At 43.7% G+C, this 20,675-nt stretch overlaps 1 protein-coding gene across 2 annotated transcripts in view; it reads right to left on the bottom strand.

Annotated features, from left to right (window-relative positions):
* Window positions 1-1,036: 1,036 nt before the first annotated feature.
* Window positions 1,037-20,675, bottom strand: part of kcnn2 (potassium calcium-activated channel subfamily N member 2) — a 26,194-nt gene continuing 6,555 nt past the window's right edge. The window contains exons 3-9 of one of the 2 annotated variants that reach the window (XM_060050295.1): window positions 14,671-15,089; window positions 13,844-13,985; window positions 13,187-13,297; window positions 12,256-12,383; window positions 9,316-9,324; window positions 6,285-6,354; window positions 1,037-2,812 (exon numbers count right to left, since the gene is read on the bottom strand). In XM_060050295.1, coding sequence (XP_059906278.1) covers window positions 2,537-2,812; window positions 6,285-6,354; window positions 9,316-9,324; window positions 12,256-12,383; window positions 13,187-13,297; window positions 13,844-13,985; window positions 14,671-15,089 — 1,155 coding nt within the window. In that variant the 3' untranslated portion in view covers window positions 1,037-2,536. The remainder of the gene's footprint in view (window positions 2,813-6,284; window positions 6,355-9,315; window positions 9,325-12,255; window positions 12,384-13,186; window positions 13,298-13,843; window positions 13,986-14,670; window positions 15,090-20,675) is intronic. The other variant, XM_060050294.1, reaches the window with a different exon arrangement.

Here is a 20,675-nt window from a genome sequence, read left to right as displayed (position 1 = left end):
TGAATTAAAAGTTTTAATGCGGTGAAAACAATTATGCTCTGTTTTTCTGAATAACAAGTTCATTATTTCAGACTTCTGAGATAGGTTTTCATAAAAAGAAAAATGCTTGTTTTTCTGAAATAATGAGATCATCAAAATACAGAAAGTGTCATTCACTCGAGAGCTCGATTTCATAGAAGCAAATATTTCCCGCCTGTTGAGTTTAGTCTAATCCATTTTTATTTTGGTTTATGTTTGAGACGTAGAGAGATGGGCCTAATTTAATAGTTCGTCTCCTTTGTGAACCTCAGTAGTCTACCTTGCGGTTGTTCAGAAGGAAAGCCCATTACGATCTGCTTGACTTTGTGGCGTTTCTCCAGGATCAGTTGAACCGATATGGCTTGGATATAAGATGATGCATCTAAAATGCATTCTCTTCCGTTACGTGGTCAAGCGAACAGTTTGATTAGGCCTACGTCATCATTTGACATATTAATCAATACCTCAGATACCATATATCGAAACCGTAGGCCTACTTGAAATCACCTTTATTTATGAATTTATGAAGTGAATGCATTATGCTTTTGTGCCCACACTGACTTTCTTAAATGCGCGCACACGCACGCACGCACGCACGCACACACACACACACACACACACACACACACACACACACACACACACACACACACACACACACACACACACACACACACACAATGAACTTCACCAGACAGTATTATTTTATTGTTTAATATCTTATTCGCATACAGTATAACCTCTCATTGGTTTCTATGTTGCTGGAGTTCCTGAACTGAACATCTATAATCCTTGTTGTATTTGGTTTTTGACTGACTGGTTAACCTAATGAGTCGGTTGTGCTAAAAACATGGTTGGAGAATGGACTGGACAGGTGACCGTCACCAGAGAAGTGATTCACTAAACTGCTCTTAACAACTGTAGTCTAAATACTGTTTAAGGGTCGACATGGAGAGAGTTTAGACGAGCTTGTGAAGTTTCAGACGTTTGGTTTAAGATACAGTATATAACCAGGATCATTCTTAGCTGTTGGGTAAGATAAAAATTACAGGCCACACAAAACTATCAACTTAAAACCGTTACATTCAACTATTTTTTTTTTTTTTACCAATAATGAAGTCCGATGTATTTGATATGAATGATATCTGAAATAAAACACGACACATTATATGATTAGGCTGTTGAGGTCAGATGAACCAAATAGATGTCCTTATCATATTTTAACCCCTGTCCGATATGTTGACACATATGCAATATATGCTGACACTGTCCATTTGTACCCCTCATTATCTCGTGGTTTTGCTGTTCTTGCAAGAGGTGTGCTTCTCCCGTTGAAAATATAAAAATATGTTTTTTTCTTAAAAGGTAGATGTGGTTTTGGTAACATACTTCTCAGCATATTGTTGCCCGGCTGAGGGGGTGACAGTTAGCATAGATGGCACAGGACAGGGGCTAAGACATTCACATTACATTGAGTTGGTTTGCATTTCAGTTGACCCCGGCAAGGAACTGCTTCCTCGTTGGAAACAAAAACCCCTTTCAACCAATCAGCCATTAGCTGGAGAAACAAGATAATAAACCCATGCCCAAACATCTCTAATGTTTGTCTTTTCATCAGCAACGCATCCTTATAATAATACGTCAGTCAGCATTGAAGTGCATTGATTAAAAAGTAAGTGCAAGTACAGATTCCGATGCATTAATTCTGACTAGAGGATTAAATTGTTTAGCAATGTCTCCCCAAAAATAGTCATTCTAGTGGGGCACTCTTGACATGGAAGACCGCTATAGTAGGGGTTAGTGTTGTATTCTAACCTAAAAGATATATGCATTTCCCCCCCATCCTCATTACAAGCTTCATAAGGTTTCTCTGAGTGGCAGAGTGGAGGATGGTCTTCTGCCTTCTTGTGGTCACGTTAGTCCAGCGTTTTATTTTCCTCAAGAGAAGTGTTACTGTGAAGCTCTCTGGCTAACAAGCTGCCCGGTTTCTCAGTTTACTTTGAGGAACACTGCATCTGATTCAAGCCAGAAAAAAGCACAAAAAAGAGTCTGTGGAAAGCACTATTTTAGTGCAATATTTTCACACGTGGTAACCTCGCTACCTAGAACTGGCTATACCTCTGCATAGAGATGGAGTTGTGTCGTCTTCCCATCGGTTCCTTTTTTTAAATAAAGGTTGATATTTGACTGAGGACAGTGCCATTATTCGCGGTCAAGTCACCAGTGGATAACAACTCTGCTTTTGAGGTAATAAAAAATAAATAACAGCATGAAGTTATCCATTGTGAGAACGCATCGTATGTGCATCACAATCCGATCTCTTGATTCTGTCATCAGAATTTTTGGGATAAAACTTACTGAAACCATAAGGCTTTACGATAAATGCAACTCGGCCATATGATGGCAAACGTCTCCAGCAGTGGAAGAGACCCCCACCCCCCTCCTCCTCCTGCCCCTCCTCCGACACCTCCTGCGGCTGCTCCTCCTCCTCCTCCTCCTCCTCCTCTTCCCGGGACCCTTAGCTGCTCTCAGAGGAGGTGGGCGGGGCCGTGGAGGACGAGCGCCTCCGCGACACCGACTGCGAGCGGTCGGGGCTGTGTTTGTCGTAGGGTTGCAGCTGCACCTCCAGGAAGTCTCTGTGCTGCTGGCTGATCACCTGACTGATGAGCCCCGGCAGAGCCTGCAGGTTGCCTAGCAACGTCTCCAGCTTGGCCTCCAGCAGCGCTATCCTCTTCTCCATGTCCTCCCCGCGCTCGTTCAGGTCCGATATCATGTCGTACATGACGTTCTGGGTCTGGGAGATAACAAGATAGAGGAGAAAGGGAGGGAGGGAGAGAGAGAGAGAGAGAGAGAGAGAGAGAGAGAGAGAGAGAGAGAGAGAGAGAGAGAGAGAGAGAGAGAGAGAGAGAGAGTACACAGTGTTATCTCTTCCCAGTTAGGGGTTCAGATATGGATTGGTGAGGGTCATTGTGTTGGGCTGAAGGATTTCTTTGCATATTTAGCCACCAACACATTCTTTGTATATTTAGCCACATTTCCCATCCTTAAAATACATGAAAAGCTGAATTTCTGAAATAGTTGTGTAGTTTGACCGTGGCCTGCTTTGCCTCTCCATTCATCATTTTGTAAATGCACTTCTGTCACGTATTTGTTGTGGAATTTAAGCAAAATGTGCAAGAGGGGGAAATATTGCTTTCTGTCTATTTCCAGTCATGTCAGACTATACAAAAGTCAAAACAAGTATGCTAACTACTAAACATTTCAGGGATGACCTTAGAATGTCAGTGGTAACACCAGGCTTGAAATACAACCATTGATATCCTAAACCCTACGCACGCAAGCAAACAGACACGCAAACACACAATGGAGGTTTTTTTTCCACTGATACACAATTGAATGGATCAGGAATTATCAAATCCATTATCCATGTTAATACCACTCCAAAAAATATAATACAGAACAAGAACAGGGCTTACATATCCTAACAATATAATAACAATAAAAAAAAACACATTGCGCATTGCGAACAACACATGGCGATACCTAAATAAACATAAATATACTGTCAACTAGGCTATTCGTAACTTTATTTCGCCATTTCTTGCATCAGAAACACCCGGGGAGTTTCAAACACAACAATGTTGTGCTTGGAACTGTCCGAGCTCCCCCCCTAATGACAAACAATTTACGATTGATTGAACTAAACAATGAACACCATTACGACCAATAACATTCTAAAGCTCTTATACTTCAGAAAGGGACGCAGTCATTGCGATGTGATGTCCAGAGACCCTCTTATAGGCTTACTCCAATGTAGCAAGGATTCAAATCATTGTGCTAATTCAGGATTAACCAATACATTTGAGAAGTCTAAAATGCTTTATTTTTTCTGCAGATTTGAAACTCTTATTTAAGCCATTTTTCTCTCACTGAGCAACAGATTATCCTTCTGGTGTTACGCAACGAAGACTTTTGATAATATTTGATTGTATCAAACTAGTGCATGTTAGAATTTTGTTTCAATATAGTGACCTCATTTCTTGTTTACATTTTCAACTCTCAATATCTCATACATTTAGAAATAGTGTTAAATTGAGAAGTTGAATAGGATTTCAGAAGTGGGACAAAGAAGGGGGAGATAGGCGGTTAGCAGTCATCACTTGCCTAGTACCTTCTCGTGTCTGGAGTGACGGACAGTCTAAAATACTGGGGTCATTGATGGTTCATACAAAACCCCTAAATAGGGATTTTTAGTGTGCTTATCAGTAGATGCTTATACATACTTATTAATATGGAGTTCCCTGGTGATGCAGGTAGAATTTTTTTATTAATGTAATGGAATACGAATATTTAGTCATTTAATTATAATATAATATATTATAATTAAATGACTAAATATTCGTATTCCATTACATGGAATACGAATATAAAAATATTCCCAAAAAAACTAATATATTATATTAGTTTTTTTGGGAATATTTTTAAATTGCCAATATTTAATTAGACATTCATATAAAGATTCAAATTTACGAACGCCTATTTTCGTTTTAAGCATGGGTTGTCATTGCCCCTGTCGTTGGACTGTGTGCAGGCTGTTAGGTTTAATATCTGTAACGTTAGACAGACTGGCTTCCTGTGAGTAATTAACGTTTCAGGAATGCCGCCGGCCTGTCCGGTTACTCATCAATTCGCATTTAACTCAATTACTAAACAAATTAATAAATATGGATCAAAATTACTGATCAGACTGGCCAACGCACAGTGTCATTCTTTTTTTCATAGCTTGTTCCACCTTCTGTTCTGGTGTCATGTTGCCGAGAGCGACGTGGTGTGAGAGGTGCGCGTTTAAAACTAATGAGCGGACATAAAACCCCCGCAGGCAGGAGGATGAGTGCAGTAAAGCAAGGGGCTGACGTGTGCAACGAGCAGGGGACAGAGTTGCTGGTGCAGGCACATATGTACGATTGTTATTGATCCACAGCTATCCGTATCGCAAAGCCATAACCACTAGAGCTACCAAATCCCTTTTAACGAGACAACAATTTGAGGCGAAAAAAAAACCTTGCACACGCCCATCCAGTTGCTCTCCACGATGGATACAGTAAACTCACACGAGAGAAATAATCCCCAGCAACGCTATTATCTTTAAGTGTGGTGAGAATAGCAATAAAACAGAACTCATAATGTTTTCTAAAAATAGACGATGTGCGAGGCCTGATAATAACGGGATACATTTTAATTTGAGGGGTTTCTAAATGGTACTGCAGTGGCTATGCAGCTGCCAAGAATATTTCAGTCTTTGTGTTAGCTCTAACTATCCTCTGGGGAGCCCAGAGACACGAGGAAGAAGGCTTACAGTGCCCTCTCCTGGTCAGAGACCCTCATGAAAACGATGAAAGTGGGCTAGGTGGGTTGAATGGTGGTCACAGGCTGAATGAATCTTATCGCGCCAGTCCCTCTGGAGTTGCTGCGTTCTAGCACTTGGGTGACTGTCCAGTGTTAGCCAGTATCTTTCATAACACGTTGGCAACTGGATCAGCGGGGACATTTGAATGTCAAAGCACTTCTGCCCCTTCTCTCCCCTCTCTCTTCCCCCTTTATCTTCCCTATAGTCCCTCTTTGCTCTCTGTCTCCCCCCTCCCCCCCTCTGTCTCCCGCTCTACTGGCTGAATCATCGGATCTCGGTGTGTCTCCCTCTCCAGGTTACTGTTTCTGCTGTGTCAGGCTGGCTCTTCGCCCGGCCCAGTTCCCTTTCTCTCTCTTTCTCCTGTAAGGTGTGTCAACTTCTGTTCAGTGCATCTGGACACAAACCTAACGTGATGCATTAGCTTTGGCACTCGTAACACACTGAAGAAGTTATTCTCATTTAATCTCTCTCTTTCTCTCTCTCTCTCTCTCCCTCTCTCTTGGGGAAAATACCTGGAAAGTGAGGATGGGATTTGGCTTTTGTCCAACCAACATGGGGGTTATTTCAGACATGTCGCATCACAGAATCTCTTTGAATGAAAGCACGTGGAACTCATACATCACTGTTATACCTCATTGCTTTTCGTACAGTCATGAACGGAAAAGCCTGTCTGTTTATTTGACACCTGTAGACTTTGATTCTATCACGGGACACAGTTAAGAGAGTGGATTTGCATGCATTTCAAAATCTGTCCCACCTAGCAACCAGCGTTTTTTTCTTTTTTGCAGCAGTAGCAGCAGCACATACTGTGGTTGTGTGGACCTCATAAACCAAGCAGTAAACTGTGAGTCTAGCTTACCTTGGCCAGGTCCACTAGTGAGTTTGCTTGGTCATTCAGCTTGCGTTGCTCCATTTTAACACTTCTTAATCTGAACACAAGATTCATTCAGAACCCAAATGAAAACAAAAAAAGGGGGCTATTTAGAATTGACCAAACCATTTGGTGTGCACATACAGGCCATACACACACGGAGGAATCTCCCAGGACATGCACATGGGGGTGTGTAGAGAAATGCAAGGGATTGCAAGGTTCTGGTTGGTTCAGCTTCATGCAAGTGGAGCGGTCACGGAGAGGAGTAAGGTAAGATCAAACCCAATTCAATGTCCTCCGGAAGTTATGCCAGAGAGATGATGCTGTCTAATGTATTACGAGCAAACAATATATAAATATATTGTTTATATAAATACAAAAAATATAGGAAGTAATGACAAAGAAATCGGGAATATGCACTTAATATTGGCAAGCATTTCCAAATTTGAATGGGTGAATTATGGAGTTTCAAAGCCACCTACGTCAAGCATAGGTTTGTTTAGCAGCTAATTGTACAATGTTTCTAGTTGTTATAGCACTTGAATGCAAAAATAAACATAAAAAGAATCTAATAATCAAAATCAAGATATTTCTAGGTTAGCTATGAGGTGCATTAATGTGAGTCGTTGGAATTTAAATTCATGTCGTTTTCTAGTCTAATCAGGCTTTCATCCAAATGTTTTGATTGTGACAAGTGTTTCAAACTGAAGGCGGGGGGGGGGGGGGGCAATTCATTTAAATAATGGAGTTTTATATATAAGTATGGGTAAAAGAAACACACCTTATTCAAACCATACACCCTTAATCAAACCATACACCCTTAATCAAACCAAACACCCTTAATCAAACCAAAGCACTTGAAGTAACACCAGAAGATGGTTGTGATTCGGACGCACGCATTGAGAGGAAACAGAAGAAGAAGGACCTCCTTAAAGACGCGCGGCTAACAGCTCGTCATGCAGTTCAGGGTCTCTTCCGCGCGGCTCAAACAGGCAGACGTTGAGCGTAGATGATAGCTAAGAAACCAACAGAGGGTGTCCCATATGAAGATGACAAAATGTGTCCCGTCTCGTCCCTACGGCTCACGAGGGAACCCGACGCTACGCCAATGCACACACTCCAAATAAATAAATAAGTCGAGTGGAGAATGCATTTAGCGTAAGTAGCACTTCCATTACCAGGATCATATATCAGATTAAAGACACCAAATGAAGGGCCCGTCTGCGATGGTGTGGGAGGTATTTCATGTTCAATGGCAGGCGTGGTTGACATCGGGCCTGTTAAGGAGGTCTACATTTCACGGCTGGATGACCAATAGTGGAGTGACTGGTCGGGGTCAGCGTGTCCTCTCCGTTACGTCCACATGTCCTTTTGTGTCTGTGACTCATCCGCCTGCTTTGCATTCTCCCCGAGAGCTCTAACTCCCCTCTTCATCAGGTTAAAACGCGCCCATGGTCAATGGCTGCTTATCCTTCACTCGGGGCAATCTCAAATAGTGCTCTCAAACGTCTGCTTTCTCTCTCTCTCTCTATCCATCATTATCATGACCTTTGTTTAACTATTTAGTGGGCAGAGAAGTGTGTGTTTTGCGGGCTTTTCCACGCTCAACTCCTCCTCTGATGGTTCTGTTGCGATTGCTAAGCGCTCTCATCGTTCTCCTGCAGTGTTACAGCAGCGTATCTCTCTCTGTCCCATCGGTGTGTTCCCCACATCCACTGAAGCCCCGGGCTAAACAGACCAGCACACATACACACACACACACACACACACACACACACACACACACACACACACACACACACACACACACACACACACACACACACACACACACACACACACACACACACACACACACACACACACACACACAATCACTCAATCATCCCCGTGCCTCTCTTCTCTCCCTGCCGTTCTTTCGTCTCATCGGGTAGGATCAGGATCGAGGGGGGAGACACAGGCCTGTTGGATCAGTAACTAAGCCGGGGCATCGGCTATCTCCCGCCAAGACTGGTCCGAATGTCCTCCAACAAATTGTTAGGACATCTGCCTGCATGCTTTGGTGTGTCACCCCCAACACCACCGACGCATGCAGACATTCTGCGCTACTACCATCACTCACGTCTAAGCTAGCCCCTGTAACACCTGCCACTGGGTTTCGAAGCAGACCCAACCATCAACAGTGAGCGAGTGCGCGCCTTCAGGCTACGATGTCGTCCAAGAGAGAAATGGAGGGGGAGATGTGTCTGCAGATGTAGCCGTAACAGGCGTTAGAAACTGGTTCCACAAGCCGAAAGATGACCCCTGAGCCCCAGATTCATAGCACGCGGCCGCTAAGTGCTAGGTGGCACAACCCCGGGAGAGGGGACGCATCACCAAGGTCATGTCCTAGTGTGTTGGGGGCCTCTCCTGGTGAGCTCTAGACGTCATCCTTCGGTACGTGAAAGCAGAGTTGATTGGAGTTTAATCAGTGGCTTTCTGATTAAAGATTCAGATAGTTCATCACATTCATGCAACAATGGAAAGAAAAACACCCTCCTTCACAGATAATTGAAATTCATGTGATTTGTTATTGTTAGTGCATTAGTCGTAATGGATGCTTGTGTTTAAAAATGACCTGGTGTGTATTTAGCGATAATACTTAGTGTTTGCACAGCCTGTCTCTTAATGGTATTGGGATTGTCTTTGTCTTAAATTGTCTTAAAATAATGTGTTTCAGTGAATGAAGATCGTTTGGAATGCCGCTTAGCATAGCTGTGTGACTTCACTACAAAACATAACAAGTATTGTGTGTGGTATTCCTGGTCCAAAGAATGCTACTTTGCTTCACTTGATGAAAACCAAAAGAAACTAGAGACATTAAACTGTATGGTTTAACGGCCAGAAGCGGTCGTCTGGTATGAATTTCACTTATCAAACGTGAGGGAGTGTCGTTTTAAAGTCTCATTATTGGGGGTTGTAAGACAAGCTGTCCTCGGCATGCACACTCCGTGTTGCTACAGGCGAGGCGACCACTTACTTCCGAGCTCTATTGCATTGTGTCGACACAAACAGGAAACAAAAAAGGAAACACGAAGTAGACAAATGAATTATCAACAACATCAGCTCAACATGATAGGTATATATATTCACAGAAAACCATCCCCTCAATGTCTAGCTGCTGTAACCTGTAACTTCCCCCTCAGTCGTGACTAGACAGGGACTTTTACTGGGAAAACCTAGCGATGCCCAAACCGCTCACAGTGCCATTTTTATATGCCAGAGGCAAATAAAGCTGCAGTGATTCGTCTGTTCACAGGTCGAGACTGTGTGGGAGGACAGTCGGTCGGTGGTGAGGCGTTCAAGGTCACAATGCAGGGGAGCCTGGTAGTTGTAGTCCTATAAGTTGAAGAGGAGGTCCTGGTAGTTGTAGTCCTTTAGGTTAATAGAGGAGGTCCTGCTAGATAAAGGAGGGAGTGTAGATAGGGTTCGTGGACGAGGTTACATGGAGGGGGTCTCGGTAGAAGCATGGATGAGGTTTTATAGATCTAGTCATTTTCACGTTGGGCGGACTACGTGTCGGGACAAACATGATGGATGTTATGGTTTGTGGCCTCCCCGCACATCTGGTGTCAGGATTTATGGGTGCAAGGTAGTGCTAACACCTTGGTTTGAGCCCGGTGTCGGCCAGGCCCCGCTCCCAGGCTTTAATCAAAGCTATCGTGTCAAACACTAGCGTGGTACATGGGGTGGCTGTGTGTCTGTGTGTGTGTGTGTAGGAGAGGAGGCTAAAGCCTCAGCCGACTGTAATCAAAGCTATAAATACAGTACAATATACTCCCTCAGGTGCCAGGCGAAATGCAACTGCTCCAACTGGTCGGCCGAACATCGTCTCAGTCAAACAGTAAAGAAACGTCCATCATGAGGATGGGATGGCTGAGCGGCTGTCCTGGGGTAGAAGGACCTTGTTCTTTTTCAAAGACAGCAATAACTGTGTTTTTCTTTTAGTATCTCATCTGAACACCTCTTAGTGGATTTAACTTGTTTTCACATGTTAGGCTGTCTGGGGGTTGGGGGTTGAAGGTGTTAGTGTGGCACACAAGACCGTTGTGGCACAAAGCTAGTGTAGCACAAGGCTAGTGTTGCATGAGAATAGTGTAGCACAAGGCTAATGTTGCACTTGGTTAGTGTAGCACAAGACTCGTCTAGCATGAGGCTAGTGTAGCCGACTGGTGTAGCGCCAGGCTGGTGTAGCATGAGAATAGTGTAGCACAAGGCTAATGTTGCACTTGGTTAGTGTAGCACAAGGCTCGTCTAGCATGAGGCTAGTGTAGCCGACTGGTGTAGCGCCAGGCTGGTGTAGCATGAGAATAGTGTAGCACAAGGCTAATGTTGCACTTGGTTAGTGTAGCACAAGGCTCGTCTAGCATGAGGCTAGTGTAGCCGACTGGTGTAGCGCGAGGCTTGTGTAGCACGAGGCTAGTGTAGCATGAAGCTCGTGTAGCATGAAGCTTGTGTAGCATGAGGCTAGTGTAGCATGACGCTTGTGTAGCATGAAGCTTGTGTAGCATGAGGCTGGTGAGCAGCAGGTTTGTGGATGCAGGTTACAGCAGCAGACATCAGCCCATTACTAAGTGTGGTTTATCCTCCTCATGTCTTTTAAACAAACAAGAAGATTCATGAGCAAAACAAAGTTGCAAACAGAGCAGACCACATAGCACACCTATACATATAAAAATACAGAAAATAGAACAGGCAAATCGGCAAAACTTTACAATAATAGCACATTCATTATTAATGAACATTAGTTAATGTAGTAATAATCATTCATTAATAATTAATTAATTAAATTAATGATGAATCATTATTATATAAAGTTAGCATACGGGTTAGGGTTAGGTTTGGTGAAGGTACGCAACAACTTGATGATCATTACGGCATTAACTAATGGTAATTTATGGTTAAGTAATGTACCCTTATTGGAACGTTTTACCGATAAAACAAAGCTAACAGTAAACAATTTCACTGGAATTTAGATTTCTATCAAAACAAAAAAACGTAGGAAATACATTATTTAGAACTCATAACTCAGCTCTGTTGTTTTCAGTGACAGTTTTTAATACATGGCATCTAACGGAGCAGCACTCTGTGTGTGTTTCTGTGTGTGTGTGTGTGTGTGTGTGTGTGTGTGTGCTGTCGGCGTCGGTGCAGGAAAAAGAAGAAGCAGGTCAAACTAAAAAATCAATAATGTCCTGGAGTTAGAGCACAGTTGAAGGATCCCAGGAGACCCACTAAGAGACTAGCTGACAGGTGAACTTGGGACCAGCCGAGAGAGAGAGAGAGAGAGAGAGAGAGAGAGAGAGAGAGAGAGAGAGAGAGAGAGAGAGAGAGAGAGAGAGAGAGAGAGAGGGGGAGAGAGAGAGAGAGAGAGAGAGGGGGAGAGGGAGAGAGAGAGAGAGAGAGAGAGGGGGAGAGGGAGAGAGAGAGAGAGAGAGAGAGAGAGAGAGTGTTCCCTCCACCTTGCTGTGAAACACACAGCGTTCCAAGAGAGGGGTTGGGACTGAGAGGAGTAGAAGGATAATAAAGACAGAAATAAATACGTAAATAAACACAAAATCAAATACTTAAAAAAGGAAGGAAGAGATAAAAAGCAAAAAGAATGATTCCGCCCAAAGACATAAAGGCGTCCCTTTATGATTATGACTATAACACCTTTTGCTAAATTGCAAAAATATTTGACTAAATATTGCTTTCCTTCTAAGTTGAACTCGTTACGTTATTCAGGTCGGGTGAAACCTATGGACATCAGCACCACATGGTTCCACGTCATGGAGGCATACTTCTGCTACAGGTGTCAAACAATTCAGATCTCAGGTCTGTGAACCCGGGGGCGTCAGCGAACACGCTGACAGGACAGCAGGGGTTACAGGGCTTCCCACGGTGGGCTCACGGTGCTCAGGGCTAAGAACGGGGCACCTACTGGTGAATGGCTTGCAGGAACTTCCTCTGGTGCTTGCGGACCCGGGCGTGGTCCATCTTCCGCACCAGCTTGGTGTTCTTGTAGATCAGCCACGTCTCCCTGAGAACATTCGCCGCCGTGTTTTTCACCTGTGGAGGAAAACAACAAGAGGCCGTTTCAACTTGAAGGGATGGGCAGCGGGGTCTAAATGTATCACTTCACACCTACCAAATATCTTAAATGTATCTAAAGTATATACCTATACATAGAAACACTACCGTTCACCCTGATAATTTCATGTTTTCCATGAAAACTCACACTTTTATTCAACAGCTTTCCGCTGTGCTAATATAATTACACAGGAGTGATGATTGCTGGAAATGGACGTTTCCAGCTAAAATAGTAATTAACTACATTATCAATGTCTAGACATTAGACTAAGTGACCCCAAAATTTAGAACAGTAATGTGTATAGATAATATTTTATTATAAATATATATAATAAATATACATACTCAGAGTCGGCTAACAAACTTAGACTTCATTACCGTGCTTATTTTATTCTGGTCACCAGTGCTAATTACATTATTTGATTCACCTGTGTTGATCATAAATTTAGTTCACATGTGTAACTTACTGGATTTGGTTCCCCCTGTGTTAATTACTCTGTTCGATTTAACTGTGTTCCTGGCTTTCAGTTTCCCAGTTTCTGTCCCTTGTGATCTGTTCTCTGTGTGTTTAAAACATCGTTCTGGTGTTCAGTTCTCCCTTCTTGCTTTTTATGCCTGTGATTGGATTCACCCAACCGTTTCGATATCACATTATAAATAAAGTTACAAATAAATTACATTTTGTTAGGTTTTGTATACCTGTATACATAGAACTAGGGTCTATAACAACAGGCATCTTCCACAAAACGTTTTTTATCAGTAACCTAAACAGGGGCACTTACTCTTTTTGTTAGCTGTGTGTCCATCATGAAGTTGTGGACGTGCTTCTCAGCTTTGGTTAACTCCAGCTTCTTGGCCACCACAGCCACCACCAGGGCAGTGCAGCCGGCCCCCTGCAGAACAAGCACTGTCAACTCTCCATCCATTTACTTAGAACCGCAGAGTTTTCCTGAGCTCACAGTTTCCTGTCAGAGTGCCGGTTATGAATGGCTTTGCCTCAGTGTATTTAGACAATTAAAAATTCAGCATCAGGCCCATTTCTCAAATGTTGGCAGAAACTAAAACAAAACAAAACACGCACGCAAACATGCATGCACAAAAACGCACACACACACACAAACACACAACTACACACTCACACACACACACACACACACACACACACACACACACACACACACACACACACACAACCTCTCACACACACACACGCACACAAACACACACAACCCTTCACACACACACCCACACACACACACACACACACACACACACACACACACACACACACACACACACACACACACACACACACACACACACACACACAGACTGTGAGTACTCTGAAAAAACACGATACTGGACATATATATTTGAGAGGTACTGTATGTGAATGTGATGCATAGAGAGAATAGTAACATGTCATCACCACTCCTCACCATGATGCCTGTGAGGAGGCACACTCCCTTGCCACAGTACGTGTTGGGGACCATGTCCCCGTATCCGATGGTGAGGAATGTGATGGAGATCAACCACATGGCTCCTAGAAAGTTGCTGGTTATGTCCATGTTGTCGTGATATCTGTACAACAAACCAAGGAAACCTCACCTTTACTGCACAGGATACACATCTTCAACCACAATCCTATACACAACATAATACATCAAACAGACACCTGGTAGCCTTTCCAATCGCTTTCATAAATTATAAAACAGCTGAGGGAATAACTCAGCATAGCCCAGCCAGGCATGGACTAACAGCCTCTGACACCCCTAAGCCAAGCACCACTATACTACATATATATATATATATATATATATATATATATATATATATATATATATATATATATATATATATATATGTGTATTTTTATTTTTATATTTTAAATTCTTCTTACAATTAGAAATTTCGATGGAGTGCTATACTGTGTAGACCAGTACACAATAGATCCTAATCATAATCTAATCATGTCTAAATGTATACATATACTTTATCCTTTACCTATACTTTGGTGCTACACTGAGGCTATACTAGTGAGACGCAAGGCATAGATAAGACATCACCAGGTTTACAGTGAACAACTACCACTGCCGCTAGCACTTTGCTAGCTAGCAGCAACGCATTGTGAGAAAGAAGGTAAGACCCATGGGCAAGATATCACAAGCTTTACTGTTTTACTAGTGAGCTAGCTAGCAGCAATGTAGCATGAGATGGGGGGGGGGGGGGGGGGGGGAGGTGTGTGAGGGGGGGGGGGGGGTCTAACCTCTCGCAGGCCCTGACGGTCCAGGCGGCGATGATCCACAGTGAGATGGTGAAGACCAGCAGCACGGTGCCGGGGCAGATGGTCATGAGCGTCTTCATGACGAAGCGCGTGTTGAAGTTGATCTTGTTGAGCGCGCCGATGCTGCGCGACGAGGCGTCCGTGAACAGCTTGCTGTGCAGCAGCATGACGCGGGCGATCAGGTACAGCCGCAGGAACATGGGGATGGAGAGGATGATGTCCACGTCGGCGTCCGTCTTGGAGGCCATGTAGGTGAAGGCCAGCCGCGCTGTCCAGGTGAAGGTGTAGTTCCCCGGGATGGGGTGGATGGCACACACCAGGATCTCCAGGCAGATGAAGAAGATGCGCTCGTACGTCATGGCGATGCGCCAGTCGTCCGCCGCATTGTCCACCATGAACAGCTGCGGGAGGAGAGAGCGCAATACCATCACCATTAATGTTATATTACTGTATTTTTATTATTATGACTATGTTTCAAATCTTTATTATAGTACATTGTTCTTTGCTGGATTGTGTTCTTCTTTGGAAAAAAGTTGACAAAAAAAGTCTAGAAAGAAGCAAAAAGCGTCACGTGTCATTAGCGCTCTGGGAGCATATGGCTGTTGGTGGGACATTAGTGGAATGAGGAGCCGGGCTGCGGGGTACGGCCAGCTGAACAGCAGCCGTGAGGCTGGCGTCTCAGCCTCCAAAGCATAACTCTGATTAGAACATCAGTTGCATGTAGCACGCACTAGCTAGCCTCTTTCTACTGCCAGGCCTCTAGCAGACGCTAGCTAGCCTCTTTGTACTGCCAGGCCTCTAGCAGACGCTAGCTAGCCTCTTTGTACTGCCAGGCCTCTAGCAGACGCTAGCTAGCCTCTTTGTACTGCCAGGCCTCTAACAGACGCTAGCTAGCCTCTTTGTACTGCCAGGCCTCTAGCAGACGCTAGCTAGCCTCTTTCTACTGCCAGGCCTCTAGCACATGCTAGTATGACCTCTTTCTAGTACCAGGCCTCTAGCACCCTCTAGCATGGCCTCTTCCTAGCACCTTGCCTTGAGTATAGACTAGCCGGGCCTCTACCTACTGTGCAACCTCTAGCACACGCTAGCTAGCCCCTTCTTACCAACAGGCCTTTAGCACAGGTTAGCGTGGCCTCTTTCTACCTGGTATCTTTCTCGTCTTAAAAAAACAACGGAAGCCACCCACACACACACAAACATAAACACACACAGATACGCACACTAACACTGATAACATCTGCCCCCCCTCCTTAATAATTTATTTACCCCTTCCACACTTTTATCACTTCCCATCCGATCTCCAGCTTCATAGAGGCGTCTGGAGATTCATTGGCCAGCATGTCACTGACCCCCCTCCCCCCCATCTAATTAGAGAGACCAGCATAACTGCTCATGGCCCCTGGCTCCATCAGAAGAAGAAGAAGACGAAGAGATTCCTCATCTCCATTTCCACCTCCTCCATCCCACGCAGATTAAATCTAGCTTTATTAGCCTACGCTGCATTTACAGCATCATGCCTCTCTGTGCGTCTCCCCCCCCCCCCCCCCCCCGCCCCCTCTCTCAGCTTGTAAACAGGACGTCACACTGCCCGGCATAAAAAAGGAAAATGTTGCTGTCAGCAAAAAAACAAAACAAAAGGAATTCAAGGAAGCTTTCGGGGTTGACGCTGGGTGGTGGAGCTCGGAGGTGTGTGTTTGTGTGTGTGCGTGTGTGTGTGTGCGTGTGTGTGTGTGTGTGTGTGTGTGTGTGTCTGTATAGGGGGATGAATTACAGTAACCAACGACAGGAGACGGCTGCCCCCTGGTTGACTCCTTTTACTACCTTTGGTAACACATGTCTTTTTCACATTTATTTTATCGGCCAAACACGTCATTTGCATTCCTGTTATGCAATTGTTTTCTGCATCTTTTTTTGCATATCATGCGTGGAGGTTCCTTATTGGGAACAGACTCATATACAATTGTTTTATATTTGAATGTGATTTAGAGAGAAAAAGCTGAAATACATCACAGCTGGGTATGTTGCTGCATCATCCTGTGCATAATAAATACTAAATAAACAGTTGGTGAGTAACCAAGTCATGCACCAGAGATTATTATCTTTTGCATAACTCACATCAATGTAGTTTGTTCTGTGTAATGCAAGTGGAAAAGAACCAATCATGTTGCATAGATACAAGAAGATTAAAAACAGTGATGAATTAACAATAATGAATCGTAAAGAATAAGAAACATCTCTTATGAAGAGGGAGGCCTCGGCCTACTTTGGCCCCTATGGAAATTACTAGTATCGACAATCACAAGTTGGTTAGTAGCCTACATTTATCTTTACAATTCTCCACCATTCAAAACACAACATAACTAAATATTGCTACAATTAAATAAGGATACACTGTATACATGTTCTTACAACCCAGCCAATAGGTCATTGAGGTTTGCCTTATCACAAGAAATGGGTAAAATGGCCCCTGCTACAGGGTCAAAAGAAGAAGGGAGCTAGTTTTAAATAAGTAACATCCAGCCCCTTGAAGACATCTGTCAGGAGGTGTGTGTAACTCTAACCAGGGTCTGTTAAGCCGTCCAGAGGATTGTAATGGAGACCTGGAAACACAGGCTGTTCCTACTCTGTTTCTTTACTCACTAACAAGTGTCTGTTAGCAACATAAAATGTAACATTTAATGCTAGTGTGTCAAGCACGGCGCGTTTAACATTAAAGTGACAACAATATCCCTGTCCCAATCATTGACAAGGTTAGGTGACTGATAATAACTTAATTAAACATTTAAAACTCGGGTTACAGAAGGATAGCCGAGGCCTATTTGGCAAGAAGCAATTATGTTAATGCGCCTGAAATACAACACTGTACAGACCTTTACCTCGGACCATCAAGCAGTCCATGTTAGTGGTGGAGACACAACGTTCTGACTGATGACTCGTTGTGCAATCAAACACTTACAGGTCCTTTACAATGGCCATCAACGTTAACTTAAATAAAATGGATCAATTAAATGAATCACTAGGCCCGGTTGGATGGATGCGCTGGATTCATGGTTTCAAGGATGAATAATGGATATAGGCTACATACGTATACACACTGAAAGGTCCTATACATACTTAAGTACATCAAAATAAACGTGCTGAAAACGGACTCCTGAAATAGATCGCCTCCGAAAAAACCCGCTTGTCACGCACCATGAATTTTTTCTAACCTGAAGGTTAACGTGCGAGCAGGTACCAATCAGACAGCAAGGCTACGTCAGGCTAGTTCGGTCAGCTCCCCTGCGCTTCGACGCAGGGTTTTGTCCTGACGCCACGAAAAGAGAAACCTCCGCAGTTTAATCACCGGAGAAGCATCCCGTGCGCTCATTGTAAGGGAAGGCCGCGTCGATGCGGCGGAGACGGGGCCCGCGTCACCACGAGCCGCGCGGTCCCCGGGGCCGTTCCATTACCCACGATCCCTTGTGGGAAGTCCCGCGCGCCGTGGCCCATAGGGTGCACCTCACCTGCACCCGGGGCTGTTTGCGGGGTTTCAGCGCGGCTCAATATAACTAATGGAGTCCAGTTCAATATTTAATCTGTGTAATGTGGAGATGGGAACATATATCTGGAAATCGCTCAATCTCATTAGTGAATTAGGTTGAAAGGTTCGGGCCAATTAGACATGCCATGGTTTATGTATGATATCAAAGCGAGCCACTAAGAGGCCACTTGGCTGAGTAAATCTAAAGTTGTTGAAAAATTGTGGCCATCCAATGTTATTAACTTTCTTTTCATTATTTTGCATTTATTGGTACCCTCCCAACCCCCTACTCCCAAAAATTAAATATACCCTCCAAACTTTTCTTAATTTTGATCGTTAGACCGGTTTAATAATTCATGCAACCCCCATCCGTCTGTTTGAAATCAAACACACTGATTCAGATTTGAGACCGCAATCAATGGCGACCGATCGATCAGAGAGATCCCCCTACACGACCCGCGGCCCCTGCTAGACCGCGCGAGCGTCTTACATCCCTGAACGCCTGTTTTGTTCAGTGAAAACAAAGAGGTCAGCGCACCGCACCGGGTCACCCGACACCAGGCCGGCTGCTCCGCAAGACCGCGTCCGGGTCAGATTTGAGAAACCCGCAGTATCTCTCCTGCAGTTACACCCAGTATCTCTAACACATACACCCGACCCCATGGCTGAGGGGGAGGCGGGGAGGGGCGGGGGCTGACTACATACCACACACACACAGACACACATACACAAGTCTGGAGGAGGGACACTTTCTGTATGATATGGAGTTGTGCAACTCGTTTGAAGCTTGCTTTGTCTTATGCTAACATAAATTCTATAATTAAATAAGGGGGATGTGTGTGTGTCTGTGTCTGTGTGTGTGCGCACATCAATGCATAAAAAAACCTTTAAACGTAGCATCGACTTTCTGTTGCTGATGGGAATGAAAGAGAGACGAACGATGACTTTCATGGGCATGGCTTCAGAGAACTCAGCACTACTGTCTAATACAGTAAAGAGGTACACCGGGCAAGGCCTCCTCGCTAACGGCCTCCCGTGACGGTTCTTTGGTGTGCAACGAGCAGAAACCAAAACTCGCTACTGAGTGGACAAAAAAAGATGAAAAAACTGGGCTCACTTTTCTGTTTGAAATTGTGGCTGAACTTCATACGTACCGGCTGTCAGGACCGTATCATTTCATTCATGAACAGCTTCTGTGTTTTTTACTTGGCAAGGCTGGAATAAAAACGGACTCTGATTCTATCACGCACCGCCTGTGTCGTACAGCTCCGGCCTTACTACAGAGACAATTACAGCTTTTCTCAGTCGCTTTGGTTAATTTCTTAGATCAGAATTGAAATTCTCAAAACTACCTGTTCAATTTTCACATCAGTGTGTCACTTGTGCACATGAAAAAAACTGTTTCTCATTTATTTGAACACGTTGCGAATGCTTTGGTACATCCATGCACATGATTATGTACAATTCTCTGCTCTTTCCTACATTATCAATTGCTTATGTCATGTTGATCAAAATGTATTGTAATGGTCTCTATGGAAGAGTCTCACCCCCACAACATTTAGGTATTAGTTCATTGCATAAGTCTTTACATGCAAAATGGTTGAACAAGTTGTCAAAATATGTCAAGCATATTTCTATACACTGGCATTAGACTCTTTTTTTTGTTATTTTTTCTAAATCTATCCTGAATTGGTCAATTGCTACCAGTTGAATCTTGCCTTTCTCTAAAGAAGGGAAATGTGTGATGTGTTAGTTCAACCAACGATCAACCAATAGCTCAAAGGTGCATCTCCTGAACCATGAACTGGCAAGTATATATATAGCTGGAGCACAACACAATGTTACAGTAAAGTGTCTGAGAATTTGTGGCCCAACAGACAGGAACGTCAGGAGTTGTAGGATGACTGCACTGTAATTCCGACAGCAATGCATGTACAGTTTTCCCTAAGGAGATTTTCCTATGTTCACATTTCTAGCAATGACATGGTCTGTCAACAAATTGCAGTACAAACAGTCAAAGCGTAAATGTGAATCTTGTCCAGTCTCTTGCAATCAATCTCCCACATACACTAAGGTGTAACTTACAATTTACAATAATTGTCTTCAAAACTTTAGCCATAGTTTACATCAGATTATCCCTCAAGAGTACACTGTTATATTGACAACATGACTAAGCAATTTGACTGTCTTATCCGTAGACAATGACGCAAGGACTTGTCATTCTGATGGCACTGACATGTTCATTGAAACAGATATTTACTTTTGAGAGATGAACTAAGGATTTTGAGCAAGAGACTGGCTTTTGCAGGTAATCCATGGTGTTTTGCTATTTGAACGCATTGTTTTGAGAAATGCACTTACTGCTTTGCAAATTTCATTTCTGATCTGAGAAATGTACCAAAGCGACTGAGAAAAACTGTAAACACTCTCAACCTTCCTCCAACTTACACCAACAGCATGTCAACCG

Source organism: Gadus macrocephalus, chromosome 4 (assembly GCF_031168955.1).
Source record: "Gadus macrocephalus chromosome 4, ASM3116895v1".
NCBI classification, from domain to species: domain Eukaryota; kingdom Metazoa; phylum Chordata; class Actinopteri; order Gadiformes; family Gadidae; genus Gadus; species Gadus macrocephalus.
The sequence above is the reverse complement of the archived record's forward strand: the minus strand, read 5'-3'. Positions and strand labels throughout refer to the sequence as shown.